At 34.3% G+C, this 15229-nt stretch overlaps 1 protein-coding gene across 50 annotated transcripts in view; it reads right to left on the reverse strand.

Annotated features, from left to right (window-relative positions):
- Window positions 1-15229, reverse strand: part of grip1 (glutamate receptor interacting protein 1) — a 359502-nt gene that overhangs the window by 47256 nt on the left and 297017 nt on the right. For all 50 annotated transcript variants that reach the window (XM_073946220.1, XM_073946216.1, XM_073946217.1 and 47 more), the window contains 2 exons: window positions 5135-5321; window positions 1982-2127 (listed from right to left, as the gene is read on the reverse strand). In XM_073946220.1, the coding sequence (XP_073802321.1) occupies window positions 1982-2127; window positions 5135-5321 (333 nt within the window). The remainder of the gene's footprint in view (window positions 1-1981; window positions 2128-5134; window positions 5322-15229) is intronic.

Genomic DNA, 15229 nt, shown 5'->3' on the forward strand with positions numbered 1-15229 from the left:
GGGGCGGGGTTAAACAAGATTTTTAGACATTAAAAAAAGCGAGCGATTGGTCAATGTTTTAAATTCTTGTCCAGAGAGGTCATGTTTTGATGTTCGATTGGTCTTACGCAATCACTTGATGCGATTTCGCAGTTCAGTCATAGTTCACCAAGCTTAAACTTTCCAACGTAGCGAACTGCGAAACTTGTCGCACAAGCTTGCGTTTGAAGCATTTCGTTCGTGTTTTACTGTCATGCCTAAAAAAAAGGTAAAATTTAAAAAATGCTAAATTTCGCTGTCTATAATTTCTAATAATAACTCCTGCATAGCAGACCAACAACATACTTTCACATCTGACACTCAATGACACTTGAATCCCCTGTCAGAAAAGTCTAGTGGCTGGGAATGACCTTTCTACGCTGTCTAGTACAATGTTAATGTTGTTTTTGTGTATAAATACATAGATGAAAATGGCCACGGTGTAAATGCACAGTATAGTTATGATCTTATAGCCAAATTATATAATTATGATTACATGATATCGTTGCCAAAAAATAACGCAACTGAAATAACTACAGCAGTCACCATCGCCAATCTCATATGAAGCAAGAGATCACGATGACATATGTTGACGTGTGCAGGTGTTGTAACAGTGTCCCGTTTCTTAGGGGTAATATTTTAAAGCCCTTCCCCGTTACACTCTGTTTCAAGGGCCAAGGGGAGAGGGGTAAAAAATAGATTTGGGATTGGCCCTTAATGTCTCAGCAGTACAGGTACCTTGGGATTTTAACTAATGACTCTCTTGTCCTGCACGTTTAACAATTGTTAAAAAGACTGAAAGCAAAACTTATTTCATTTTATTTAATTATTTATTCTTTTTTTCTTGGTTTTTATTTTAGTATCAAAGCCTGAATTTCCTTGAGCCTTTAAAGTGGCTCATTACCAGACTATGGTGATTAACATGCATGCATATACTCATTCATTCATTTTCTTTGAACTGCCAACTTATCCAGCACATGTTTTACGCAGCGGATGCCCTTCCATTTAGCTTTTTCAATTCACCTGTAACGCATGTTTTTGGACTGTGGGGGAAACCGGAGCACCCAGAGGAAACCCACGCCAAAAAGGGGAGAACATGCAAACTCCACAAAGAAATGCCAACTAACCCAGCCGGGGTTCAAACCAGTGACCTTCTTTCTGTGAGGTGATGGTGCTACCCACTGCGCCACCGTACTGCCCCATGCATATACTGTATAGTAACAAATATAATATAGTACAGTACAACATACAGCATAGTACAAATGTTTACTGTCTACTTTTTAACCAATATATCTTTGTATAAATGATTAAAAAACACTGATCCCAAACTCTAGGTGGGTTCTTGCACTGTAGAATATGTGAAGGGAACAATATACGTCTTCCAGAAGCTGCATAAAGTCATATAAAAGCTTGACAGAGAAACTCATTTTTGGAGACAATTTGCATCCGTCGATTAACGGACAGCAGGAGGTCTGTGCCAGTGCCGTAAGCCTGCGACTACCCTTTAAGTCTTCAGAAATGCAGTTAAACAGATTCCTGATAAGCTAAATAAAAGAAACTAATTAAATATCATACCAAATTAAACAAGACAAAACACTAGGATGACAAGCTAATTACAGCATGTCTCAAGGACTACAGGCGCTCGCCGAGGCCCGTACTGTGATTACTCTGCCAGAGCACAGCACGAGATGGAGAAACGAGAGGATGTGTGTTGGATTTAAACATGAAAGTCTTTGAAAACAGTATTTTTTTGTGCGGATGTCTGTCTGGAAACGGTAGCTATTAAACCACTTCTGATCATTTATATACATCGCATAGACAGCAGATGGTTAACCTCTAAAAAAATGATTGCTGAACATTTTTTTTTCTCCCCCAAAAGCACAAGGATGATCCTGGGATGTGGCCAGATGGATCTTTCATCCCCAAACAGGTTTACAATTGATGAATCTGTGCGTGTCCCCACCTGCTACGTCAAACTCAATCTCCAGAGTGACTTTGCTGGTGATGCTGGAGTCTCTCAGCAGCTGATTGGTCTCCTCCAGTGTGCTGTCCTCGGTCGGGATGCCGTTTATTGACAGGATGCGATCGCCGATCTGCAGGATACCGCACCTGTGCACAGAGAGGAGATTTAGCACACTATTCCTCTTACACCGGCCAGCAGACTCGCTGTGCTGAATGCATAAAATTCTCAATAATGGACTAGCTGCAGGGAGAGACAAAAGCGGTGGTTGTACCCTCACACTGACCAGCCAACCACTTATTTCAAGCCAGCTGGCACCGTTAAATAGACATTAGTGAGAGGATGTGACATTTTAGCCAAAAATACAAACGTCCTCTTAGCTCTTGCCTCAAGGTCAGCGTTGAACAAAAACTTCTTTATTGAATTCTAAAACGGCTCATGAGCCAAACAAAAACAATTTTGCTTCTGCTTCCACAGCTAAAAACCCCAGTAAAGCTGGTCACCGTGAAGCATATGCTTCATTTTGGATGCTGAGATCTGGTGTGGGCTGCAAGCATCGCCACTAACAGAAACCAAACGCATTCAAACATGCCACATTGAGATTAGTGACAAAAACCAATGGTGGATGATGATTCTAGAGCTATGCCAGTGGGAAAAATTTAATGAGAATAATGGCTTTTATGTTTTTTTCTTTGCTTTCTTTTTTAGAGTGAACTACATTGGGATGTGAGCATGTATGCCCATATCGGGTTTGTGTTTCCATCTGTGCAATGTGATCTTTAGTGCGTTTCCAGTTCATCTCTAAAAGTTCCCAGCTGTATGTTTGAGCAACAATCAGCAGATGCCTTTGAGACATTAATGATTTTAAATGTATGTTAATGATCTCTTTTGAAGATGTTTATCAGATGTCTTCAAACAGTAATTAGAAAATTATGCTTGAACTCTTGAACGACATCTTGTACAGCACATACATAATCTTCAACTTGCATAAGTAGGCAGTTTCTTGTCAAAACTATATTATATTATATTATATTATTTTATATTATCTTATAATATATTATATTATATTATATTAATTTAATTTATATTATTTTATATTAAATTATATTATTTTATATATTATATTATTTTATATTATCTTATATTAAATTATATTATATTATATTATGTTATTTTATATTATATTATATTATATTATATTATATTATATTATATTATATTATATTAATTTAATTTAATTTAATTTAATTTAATTTATATTATTTTATATTAAATTATATTATTTTATATATTATATTATTTTATATTATCTTATATTAAATTATATTATATTATATTATATTATATTATATTATATTATATTATATTATATTATATTATATTATATTATTTTATTTAATATTATATTATATTAAATTATATTATATTATATTATATTATATTATATTATATTATATTATATTATATTATATTATATTATATTATATAAGACTTTATTTTGATGGTCCCTATTGCACATTTTGTTAATAAAAAAAGATAATTACTTCTCAATTGAGTATTAGTAGATTGTCTTCTTAATAACTGGTGATACTGCTCCTTTAACAGACATTAAACTGACTATAAGAAAACTTGCAATTACATGGCAACTTCCACTAACCCTTTTCCAACCTAACAGTCTACTTATAATCTAATGATAATTAGTTGGCATGTAGATGGAATGTAACTTAAATTCAACAATATTTGTTGAAGGGACCCTCAAAATAAAGTGATACCTTAAATTATATTATGTATTATTATATAATGTTATACGCAATAATAGCAATTTCAGTTCATAAGATATTTATGTATATATTAAAAACCACCATAATGCAAACTAACAGTTTTTTTCCCTGTAAAAAGATTGCTTTTATTCTTACTTATATAAAATAGCACTGTTCTACTGCTACTTGTTAGGTAGCTTAATATATGAAAAAGCTGCATTATTATTTTTTTCTCTGCGCTGTGAAGATGTGGGTCAAAGATGAGATGTCCTATTTTGGTGTCTGCATCAAATTACATTTACCAAAGTGACTTTACATACACAGACAGCATATTAAATCCAAGTGTCTGCTTCAACACTTCAAAAAGCCTGAACTACATTGTCATTCAGCGATGCATTGATGTAAAAAATGAAACATACTTAGTAAAATATATTAAAGAATAAGTAATACTGCTAAATTTTGTACATTTTTAATTATTAAAAACATCCTGCAGACAAATGTTAAACTGGGTGGTTTATGGATGGTGTTGAAGTATACCGTATTAACATATGCTTATTAAATACAGACTTATAAGTCATCAAATGATTCTTGTTTCTAAATATGCCAGAAAGGTTTTTAACTGAACAATGTAGTCTTTAAATCATAGTAAAATGTATGGTGCTCATTATTTTTTTGTTTCTGTTTAAGCAGGCCACATTGTAATGTGCTGTATGTAAAAAAGCACACTTATTTTAATGCTTCAAATGCGTTGACCCATATACAGTAGTTAAATTGGCAGCATCCCTTCTTTTGGTCACTAAGCAACAATAGGTCTTTATAAAATCACCACAACATTGGATGGTTTACGTCTATCACTAAAATTACAACTTCAGCTGGCAGTGAGAAGTAATTCCCGTTGTTTGGGCCAGTAATTAGAGTGAAGCCGGGATGTAAATCCTCTCAGTCGATGTGCAAGTTCACGCGGATGCCAGCTGAGGCTTCAGGTAATTATAGTTAAGTGCTCTGCTCTATCACGTAACGCCTTAGTCAATCACAACGCAAGCAGACTGGAAATCAAATCGTCACGGTCAGGCCGTTGTACATCATGTGTGATCATCGCATTATATCAATGATGAAGCTGCGGCTCTGCGGAGGACAAGTTCTAAGCGGCGCGGTGATGTAATAACTGTGGGCTTTGGGATGTGTTCAGATAATCAAAATTAGATTCGAGATTAAATATTCAAAATTCCCAAGGGGAAAGTTCACACTTCTCTGATAAGGCAAACAATTAAGCTGTGAAGAGCGCTCCGATCTGTGAAGTGGTTTCTGGAATATTAAAACCCAGAGTTTTAACTAGGTCAGATGAGGCGCTGGAGAAGCACTGGAGATTAATATAAACTGTGTTTGGAGATCGTACCGCTCTGCCGGGCTGTCTGGGTCTATGTAGGCGATGAGTGGCGGAGAGGACAGGGTTTCTGTGGCAAAGACTCCTCCCTGGAGCTGGATCCCAAAGCCCATGATGGAGTCGCTGATGAGGGTCACCTCTGTTGTTTCGGTGTGGACCACCTGCCCGGCCAGTCCAACAGTGCTGGAAGCCAGAGACACTACAGGAGGGAAATAGAGGAAAACAGGGTCACTTATGATACAATGTTTATGACGGAAACTAAGAAAACAGACCTCAATGGCATCATTAATGAAAGTACACTGTAAAAAGGGATTAGTTAAAGAATCTGAGTAAATCCATCTTTTAAAGTGATTAGTTGGCTTTACTTAAAGTGCCATGAAACCCCTTTCTTTCTGTTCAAGTTTATCTCAGAAATGAGACACAAACCGTGGGACCCATGATTTAATAGTTTAGAAAGTTAATAGTTTACAACGAAATAAACAGTAATTGAATGCCCTGCTAGATTTGTTATTCATTATTGTAAATAGACATAACCACAATTTGTTATATCATTAAAAAGATAATCATGTTTAAATAAACGCTATAAATGACGAGGACTTCTTTCCTCCTTAATCCCCTGGTCTGAATGCAGACACAGTGGATAGCAGTGCAGCAGGTCTCTTGCCCTGTCTCTTTCAACCATTAATCCTGTCGGTAATCTGGACGATTTTAAAAATAGGCGAACACAGCAGCACGGATATAGGCGATGTGTCTGAATGGTAACAAACTCAACTAATAAAATACAAAGTCCGCCATTCTCCAATTCTCGTATAGCTTCCTGACAAAAATGCTTGCTGCACACAAACAGCTTGGCTGTATTGGCCCTGACAGCATCGCGGGAAAAATCATGCAAAAAACCCGGTAGATCATGGAAACAAACTCATAACGTTGCGACCCATTATGAACGGCTAATACTGACCGGACACAGTCTCACCCAGTCATTAGGTCTCACAGCTTGGCAGGTCTGCCTTTTCCTTCAGAAAGCATGTGCTCTTATGAATAATTAAGAAGCAGGGTCTTTCCATAGGATAAGATAATTCTGCTGTGAATAATAATGAGAAACCAACGTGTCATCACTCCACTTGCAGATTTGCACTACGTCACTGGTTTTGACCACACCCCAAAAATGATTTTAAACCCGGAAGATGAAATTAGCTGACAAAAGCTCAAAAATATCACGTTTTCCCCACAATTAATGCTGACAGTGGCTAATGTTTTCCTAACTGATGCTCAACACACACAAATCTGATAAAATGTTAAAAAGTACTCGAGGGTGTCTTGAAACTTTAAAAATTATCTGCATAATTATAAAAATAACTTTAGTCAACTTAAATTACAACAGACTTTTTAAAGTCAGTGTGTTGCTTTTAAGGCAACAAATTTACTCACTTTTTTAAGTAAAGTAACCAATCACTTTTTACACTGTACAAAAAAGAAACATGGTAAATCAAGCAAATGTTGGTTAACAATACTTTAAAAGGGGTAGATTACTCAAAAACCCACATTAGTAGAACATTGATTCATAAAATAAAATATAAAAAAATGACTACTAGGACTTTGAGTAAAAGAAAACCAAAAAAAACAGACAAAGCTAAATTAATACCTGTAGCTGCTGACTTTTTTTTTTTTTTTTTTACTTTAAAAGGGTTGGTAGCCAATGACTTGTATTTAATTAAACCACAATTTTAGCTCTCCTATAATGGCCTACTTCCATAAATATTTTGAAGGGGAGTAAATTAAAAGTGAATCTTCATTTTGGGGTGAACTATCCCCTTTAAGAGTTTCCAATGGATGTTCATCTCAGAGCTTTTGTAAAAGGTCGTCAGGCTTGCGAGTTCTTTGCAGTGACTGAGCTGGATTTGTGCCCTCGCTGCAGATAAGAATTCAATATGTGCGCTAGTATCTTTGGGCCAGGTGCTCTTAGAAATAAGAAAAGGCACTTTGATATAGAGCTAGTGTATATCGCACATCAGACCACAGGGATTCGGGAAACTCTCTCTCTCTTGATAGCAGGAAATATGAGGTTGTTAGAACTTTCTTATCTCGCCGTTCTAGGTCTTAAATGACTATATTATACAGTACTTAAACATACGCTTGCTAATATGCCAAAACTGTGTGAAAGCAATGCAAAAAACTGTAAAATAATAAACATTGAGGGTGTTTTAGTATTATGTTATTTATATGCAAGTCAATTTTTAATTAATGTACTATTTATTTACTATTTAAGTAAGTTTTGGATTTTCTGTTTTCCTAAATATTTAGTTGTAATAATGAAGTTTAAAATCTGTGAATGTTTTTAATTGTCACTTTTATTTTATTTATTTATTTTTAGTTTAACTTTTTTAATTGTAGTCATTTTAGTATGGCAACATTTCAGCCAGTTGCTGAAGGTAACATTTTTAATGAATTGCTTTATAATCTTTATTTCAAACGACAACAAAATGCTGGTTTTAGTTTAAGTTAATAATAACAACATTGCCACCATTAAACAGCATTGGCAAGTTATCTGTCTTGTGATGGATGCTGGACAACGGAGTAGAGGATCCAAGTGTTTATAAAAAAGAATAGTCAGGCAGGCAAAGATCCATCATAGGAGAAAACAAGTGCATACAGAGAATCCATAGAATGGTCAGTAAACAGGCGAATGGTCAGGACAGGCGGTGAAAACACTGCGTCGCAATGTTCACTAACAGTATAACAAAGCCTTCTTTCCACTGCACACCACAAATGACAAGCGACAAACCGGAAGACATTAATTTCCAAAGGAGAGTAGACGTGGAGTTATGATCATCTCTGTATGCGGAAAATTCTAATCTGAATTGCGCTGCGGATACATTGAAATATTTTAACTCCTGCGACTAGACCGTATGCGACCGGCCGACCGGATGTGATGTATTTCAGTGTTGTCCAAACAGGTCCGTGCACATGAGATGAGAAATACCATTTTTTTTCATAATTTTTTTAAATCAGAAAAAAAGTCTATATTAAAAAAAAAAAAAAAACATTTCTATTCATAAATATTAATAAAAAAATAGATTTTTTAATGTCGTTTCCACATTCCCTCTGAAATTTTTAGCGGTTTATGAGTTTCTAGTATCCATTCATTCAACCATGGTGAATGCTTGGGGAATAAAGGCTCTAGCTTTTGTGTGTGTGTAATCAAACTGAAACAGGAACAGGTGTGGGTGTGTGGTGCATGACAGGAGTTGTAGTTGTTTTGGAGGCAGATTTGTATTTCTATAGCAATCTATATGGAATATTTAATATTTAACTTTGAAATGATTATGGAAATACAAACATATATTAATGTATTCTGTAAAATAGTTGCTTTAATTTGTTATTTTCTTTCTTTTTTAGCATTTTCCCTGTTTATTCTCATCTTATTTATATATGCATGCATTAAACTAATGAAAAATTAAGATAAAAAAAGCAATGTGCAGTGTGAAGGATGAATATTCATTGGATTGTGTTTTCAATGCTCGATTTAAAAAGGTAGAAAAACAGCCTATATGTTTGTATATATGTATTGGCAGATAAACAGCTTTGCTTCTCTCTGCCTACATAACAAACGAGTCCTTGAAAACAGATAAAGCATTGTTTTCACCTCACTGATTGAGAGCGTTTAAATATCTTACTGAAAAGCAGGCAAGCACATAAGCATAACCAATGTGATTTATTCACAGCGCTGCGCCCCATTTACAATTGTCTATATCAATAAAGTCTCATGGGATACATCTCAACTGCACAGCCACAGATTCCTAACTGGGCTGCACAAAGAGCCAATTTTGCCCATGTTTATCGACGATAGCAACTTTGAGAGATGTTTGTCCACACTGTGTGCTCTCAAAAAGGCAAGCAAAAATCCGCTTTGACACTCGAGTGCCTGTCAAACCCTTGACTGCCCAAGCCTGAACCCTCATCCCAAGCTCCAGAGAACACAGACGGTAAACAGGAGGTCTCTTTCCCCCCACGGACACATACCGGAATCTGCCTCCAGGTTATCGACGCATCCTTAAAGAGCCTGTTATACTCTAGTGTGACTTGAGAGAGAGTCTATGGGAGATTGATGAGCCTGCTCAGGGCTGAGATTTACCGCTCCAGACACCTTTATTGTTTTAAATGCGGTGACCTTTCCTCTTTTATTGGGAGTGAGGGATGAAAGAGGGAGGTTAGGGTGACGCTGATGAGAATGGGACGCCTCTTGGATGCCGAAACGCTTTCAGGGACAGGGCCACGGTGCACATCGATCAACATCAGTTTGGGACTCTTTCTTTCTGAAGTATTGGAAACAACACTGACTGGTCTTTTGGCAAATGGCTCTGGGGCCACAGACTGAGAATTGACCTGTTTCGCAGTGCTGAATGGAGAGGGGATTGAGTTAAGTGGACAGTAATTAGTCAATTACTTTAATAATAATTCAAATAACTACTCATTTGTAATGTGAGTTTTATTGTACTGCAAAAAAACTAATATGCATTTAAACATAATATATTATTAAAAAAATAAAGGATGCACTAATATACTGCAATACTATCTCTCTTACTCTAGTACTATTGATATACTGCTATTGGAGTTTTGCATGACCTTTCATTTAGATATATTCAGTAGTTTAGCAACATAACTGTTTTTTTTTTCTAGCATACTTTTTGTAATTTAGCTTTTGGTTTTAAGACATGAACTTAAATTATGCATGGCATTCAACTTTACAGTGTTTGCTAGCGCACATTGTTAGTTTTAAAGTAAACAAACAATCTATTTAAGATAATCTGCTGTTTGTTTTGGTAAACTTTAATCAAAAATCAAATAATTTGCTTCTACTCTGGAACAGGGGTCCTTTTTTTGATGATGTCAGTTTGACGGAGTGAAATATGATAAGCCACGTCTCTTCAACTATTAGTTTGCTATGAGTGAAAAATGAAGGGAGGAATGCAGAAACCCCATCCCTACTCAGTATTCCATTTCACTCGGAAATTTATCATCAGCTAACAAACTTTACACGTTTTATTTCAGCCACAAGCAAGCGCATAATTAAATATTTTTATTTAGTTTTTATATTTCAACTTTTATAAGTGATTTTTGAGTACTAGTTTTGAATAGCGAAAGCGCCACTTATGAATGAACTGCAATTAGTGCGGCACGATTCAAGCTAAAATGAGAATGATTTATTTTGCTTAAAATCAAGATCAGGGTTTTCTCACTATTCTGTAGACGTAATATAAAGGTTAATATGAGTAGGCTAATATTATTGTCAGTTCTCAAACATATGATAAAACAACAATAATAATATTGGGCCTATGTGTAGGTCTACTGTAGGTAAAATGCTAAATTTTATATAGACTTGGAATGGTGGGCTTGAACAAACTTTAAAAATGTCCTGTTTGTTAATTCACAATAAAGTGATGACATCAGAATACTACTATTCATAATTCTTAAGTTGAATTATTATATTTGACTGACAGTCAATATAATTGACTGAATCGTAGAAGCTGAATTAAGATCATGTGTAGGATCAAATCAAGATCATGATTTTTTTTTTAGATTAATCTCACAGCCCTAACTGCAATATTAAAATGACTTGTTATTTCATATTATTATACTGTATATAGTCTGCAGTGCACTTGGTTCAACACTGGTTTACGACTCCCCATGTCTGCAGCATTGAAATGGACCTGACTGTTCTTTTGGCAAATGACTGCAGACTGCTCATTGACCCGGCTGGGTGTTGTGTGATTCGCAGTGTTGCGCTGGGGTTAAGTGGAGTCTCTGGTATGTGTTGGACTTCAAAGGCTCTGACAGACAGGGAAGAACCTGAGGGTCATCGTCTGCTCATCTCTGAGAATCACCAGCCTGACTGACTCTCTCTCTCTCTCTCTCTCTCTCTAGTTCATTCACTTCCTCCTCCTCATCTTCATTTCTGCAGCTTCCCACAGACCAGTGAGTCAGCTGGAACTCCAAATCCTCACAATGAGTCAGAAGACTTTTCAAACATCTCTCTTCAGCAGAGAACAGATTTTGGCAGTTCTAACAAAATTGGAAAGTGCACCTTTGATCTTATGGATTTTGACTTGCAGCATTGTTTCAAATAACAGGACAATGTGCTTACTGTCTCTCCCTCATAGAATGTGTGTGTGCATGAATACAAACTAGAATAAATTAAATTGACTAAAAGTGACAATGAAATACATTCATTCATTTAAAATAAATGTTACTAAGAACACCAAATCAACATTATATTACATTATATTATATTATATTATATTATATTATATTATATTATATTATATTATATTATATTATATTATATTATATTATATTATATTATATTATATTATATTATAAACATAAGAACTAAAACGTCCTAGAGTATGTGTTTATGTTTATTGTTTAAACTTATATATGCATATTTTACTATTAATATTATAACTTTCTAAGCATAATTTTAATAATTCATTTCTAATAACTGATTTATTTTATCTTTGCCATGATGACAGTAAATAATATTTTACTAGATATTTTTCAAGACACTTCTATACAGCTTAAAGTGACATTTAAAGGCTTAACTAGGTTAATTAGGCAGGTTAGGATAATTAGGCAAATTATTGTATAACAATGGTTTATTCTGTAGACTATCGAAAAAATATAGCTAAAAGGGGCTAATCATTTTGACCTTAAAATGGTCTTTATAAAATTAAAAACTGCTTTTTTTCTAGCTGAAATAAAACAAATAAGACTTTCTCCAGAAGAAAAAATATTATCAGACATGTGAGACACTGTGAAAATGTCCTTACGCTGTTAAACATAATTTGGGAAATATTTAATAAAGAAAGAAAAAAAGAAAAAGAAAGGGGGGCTAATAATTCTGACTTTAACAGAGTATTTAATTCTATAAATATAATTAAACATACATATATTATTAAACAAATAAATTTTAATAACTAAAATAAAAGAATAATGTACTGTTTATATACCTTAGTAAGAGTAAATACATTTAGAAAAAAGATCTGAAAATAAGGCTTTTTTTTTTTGTTTGTTTTTTAATTATAAATCCTTGCAATTCCATGTTTTTCTTAAATTGTGTTTGAGACATCCTTAGTGCGTAGGCCCATACACCTACTCAGAGATAAACCTGAAATATTAAAAACTTATATTATTTAATTAAAAACAACATTCCAAAAAAATTAATTCAGGTATTTTTTAAACCCCTTTATACATGATAAGAATCATGCAAGCGTGACGTATTCTGGTGCACTTTACATTTGGAGGTCAAACTGTTGTGTTGGAACCTTGAATCGAATGAAATGAACTACTTTATGGTAAACAACCAATTTACATTTTTAAATAAACTATGTCTTTAAAATCCAGCAAGAAACCTCTCAAAATAGCTTATGTGCCTTTCAGAAGATAGCAGAGACCTTGCTGTCCCCACTGCTGTCCTTTAATGTAATTATATCTTTCTCCAGCAGAACATTTTAGCACCTCAACTGACAACCGCATGGAAATCATAAAGAGGACTGTAGGCATTAGCCAACAATTAAATTATGCTAATACTCTCCCGGTGAGAAGATGCGCTGCTAGTTGAGTCACAGTACATTAAACGCAGAACGGCTCGTTCCGGACCACAGAAACACAGAGGGGAATGTGAAAATTAGCATGACACCGTCTCTGACAGGGGTAAACAAGATTTCAAAAAGCTTTTTAAGAGGATCCTCAGCAGGAGAACAGGACACAACAGACTAAATGTGTCTGCTTGTGGACAAGACTGATAGTTTCACCTCGCATTCACTGCCTCATTGAGTCTGTGTTTGATCCTGCAGGAGACGCTTTTCACAAATACACAGCACTTTCTTCACAGAAATCCAGCGCTTAACCTTCAAAGAGTGTCGACTGTAAATATCAGGCTGCTGAACTAATAATTGTACATTTGTATTCATGGGTTTAAAAGCTATAAGTTTGGGCAATACTATATACTATAGTGTACAACAGACTGAACAAGATGGGCCTTGCAGGGGGCATCTGGGTGCTTAAGCTCTTGATGTATTGTCTAAAGCCTGAATGGAATATGTTGGAAAAAATAGGTTGTATAACATTTATTTTGTTATCTAAGTACTTAAAATTACCACATACATCATTTGCATTCCACTTGATGAAGCTTTTGTGTCAGGTGGGATTGTTGTCACATGTCAAGTGTTGCAAAACGGAATAGTTCCAACTCTTAATAATTGTATATTATCACAGTATAAAATGTGAGATGCTTTGGTGAATGAAATAACTTTAATCGATAAAATGTGCATCATATCAATGTAAATACATGCAAATGATTCAGAAAAAATTAAATTGTAGCTTTCTAGATATGATATAGATATCTAGACATACAGTATTTATCTACAGTAGATATGATATAATCAGTCACAACTGTTTCTATAATAGTTAAATCACAGTGATTTCATGCATCTAGCTTATTGTTTTATAGCTATATTCTACTGTAACATGCTATGTCAGTTAGCATCAGGTTCAGCTTTATTCTTATGAAAATATCTAAGATGGCTGGAAAAACACATATAGACCATTTACTGTCGCCATCATCTAAATGGTCAGTTAAAGCCTTTTTATTTTTATTCAGATCTTATTTTCATTTATTCAGCTACAGCTGGATGCCTTAATCCATATTAGGGATTGCCTGGAATTATCTACTACTTTTGTGAGACGTATATGGAATTTCTGCTTAAGAGCGCCTAGTACGAATGAAGGAGGTATTACATGCATTCAAAGTGCCACAATGCCTACATCACTTCATTTTAAGAAAAACTGAAAAACAAAATCTCGGGATTTTGGGCAGGGGGTGTTCAGCAGGGTGATTTAAAACGTCATTTTTTTTTTCTTTTTTAAAATTCCAAACATAATTTATATGAATATATGAAACAACTTTGATAATAGTCATTAAAATCAAACTGTTTTTTTTTTATTTTATTTTTTTATGTTCGATTCATGTTTTTTTTCACTTGTTTATGCTTTTGAATTGCATTATGGGCCCTGGATCTTACCTCCAAAAGCTTTTAATGTTGAAAAGGGACTCTTGTTGACATTTTTTTATAAGATTGAAGTAATATTTAGTCTGAAAAAACCTGGTAATATTTTACACACTTATTTATTTTTTATATTATTTCTTTAACAATATCTGATCTCAAACTACTAAAATCCCAATAAAAAACACTTAAATCTGCATTGTGGAAAATTCAACATCAAAAGTCGACAGAGCAGAGATAAAACTCCCATAATGCAATTTGCAAGCGTAAATAAACAGAAAACACCATGTGAATCACAAAATACAGGGCTTGTCAATTAACAGATTTTTTTTTTTGAGCGCATAATAAAATTAATTATCAATAATAACATATTAGATATATTTATTCTCCAATGAGAAGGTAAAATAGTTTAAAACACTAAACTGTTATAGGAATCAAAATTATTAGACAATTTACAATCAAATATTAATATTTTCAATTTGCAAACGTTATATGTATTTATTTTACACGAAAAAGTAAATATACTTTTAATGTTTCTAGCATTACTACAATAATCAGCATAAGAAGTAATCTGGCAAACAATAATAAAAATATCTAATTTAATAATTGTACATTGATGTTAGTAAATTAAATATATGCATTTCAATAAATAAATAAATCATTTGACAGCTACCAAATTTAGCTGTTGTGTGATGTATAATTGTATTAGTAAGAAGTTTGTAATTGTTCTTTTGAGTTTCAAGAGTTTAAAACTTTTATGCAGTAACTCTAACAACAAAATACATGGAGGATTTGCCCCTGAAAGTATCAGGACACAAAACTGCACTAGTATCAAAGCGCCCAGGAAAGCAGCAGCAGTAATGTGACCTTCTGTGTTCTGGCTCAGTGTGAGGAGATGCTTGGCATCACATCCAGACGTGTCATTGCTGTCTGATAGGTGACTTTGCAGCATGAATCTCTCTCTATTCTGTCCCTGTGAGCTGACAGCAAAGCCTCAGGAGGGACTTTTAACAAACCAATGCCACTTTGTATGCTCGGAGACGTC

The sequence above is a fragment of the Danio rerio genome, chromosome 4 (genome assembly GCF_049306965.1).
Source record: "Danio rerio strain Tuebingen ecotype United States chromosome 4, GRCz12tu, whole genome shotgun sequence".
NCBI classification, from domain to species: Eukaryota; Metazoa; Chordata; class Actinopteri; order Cypriniformes; family Danionidae; genus Danio; species Danio rerio.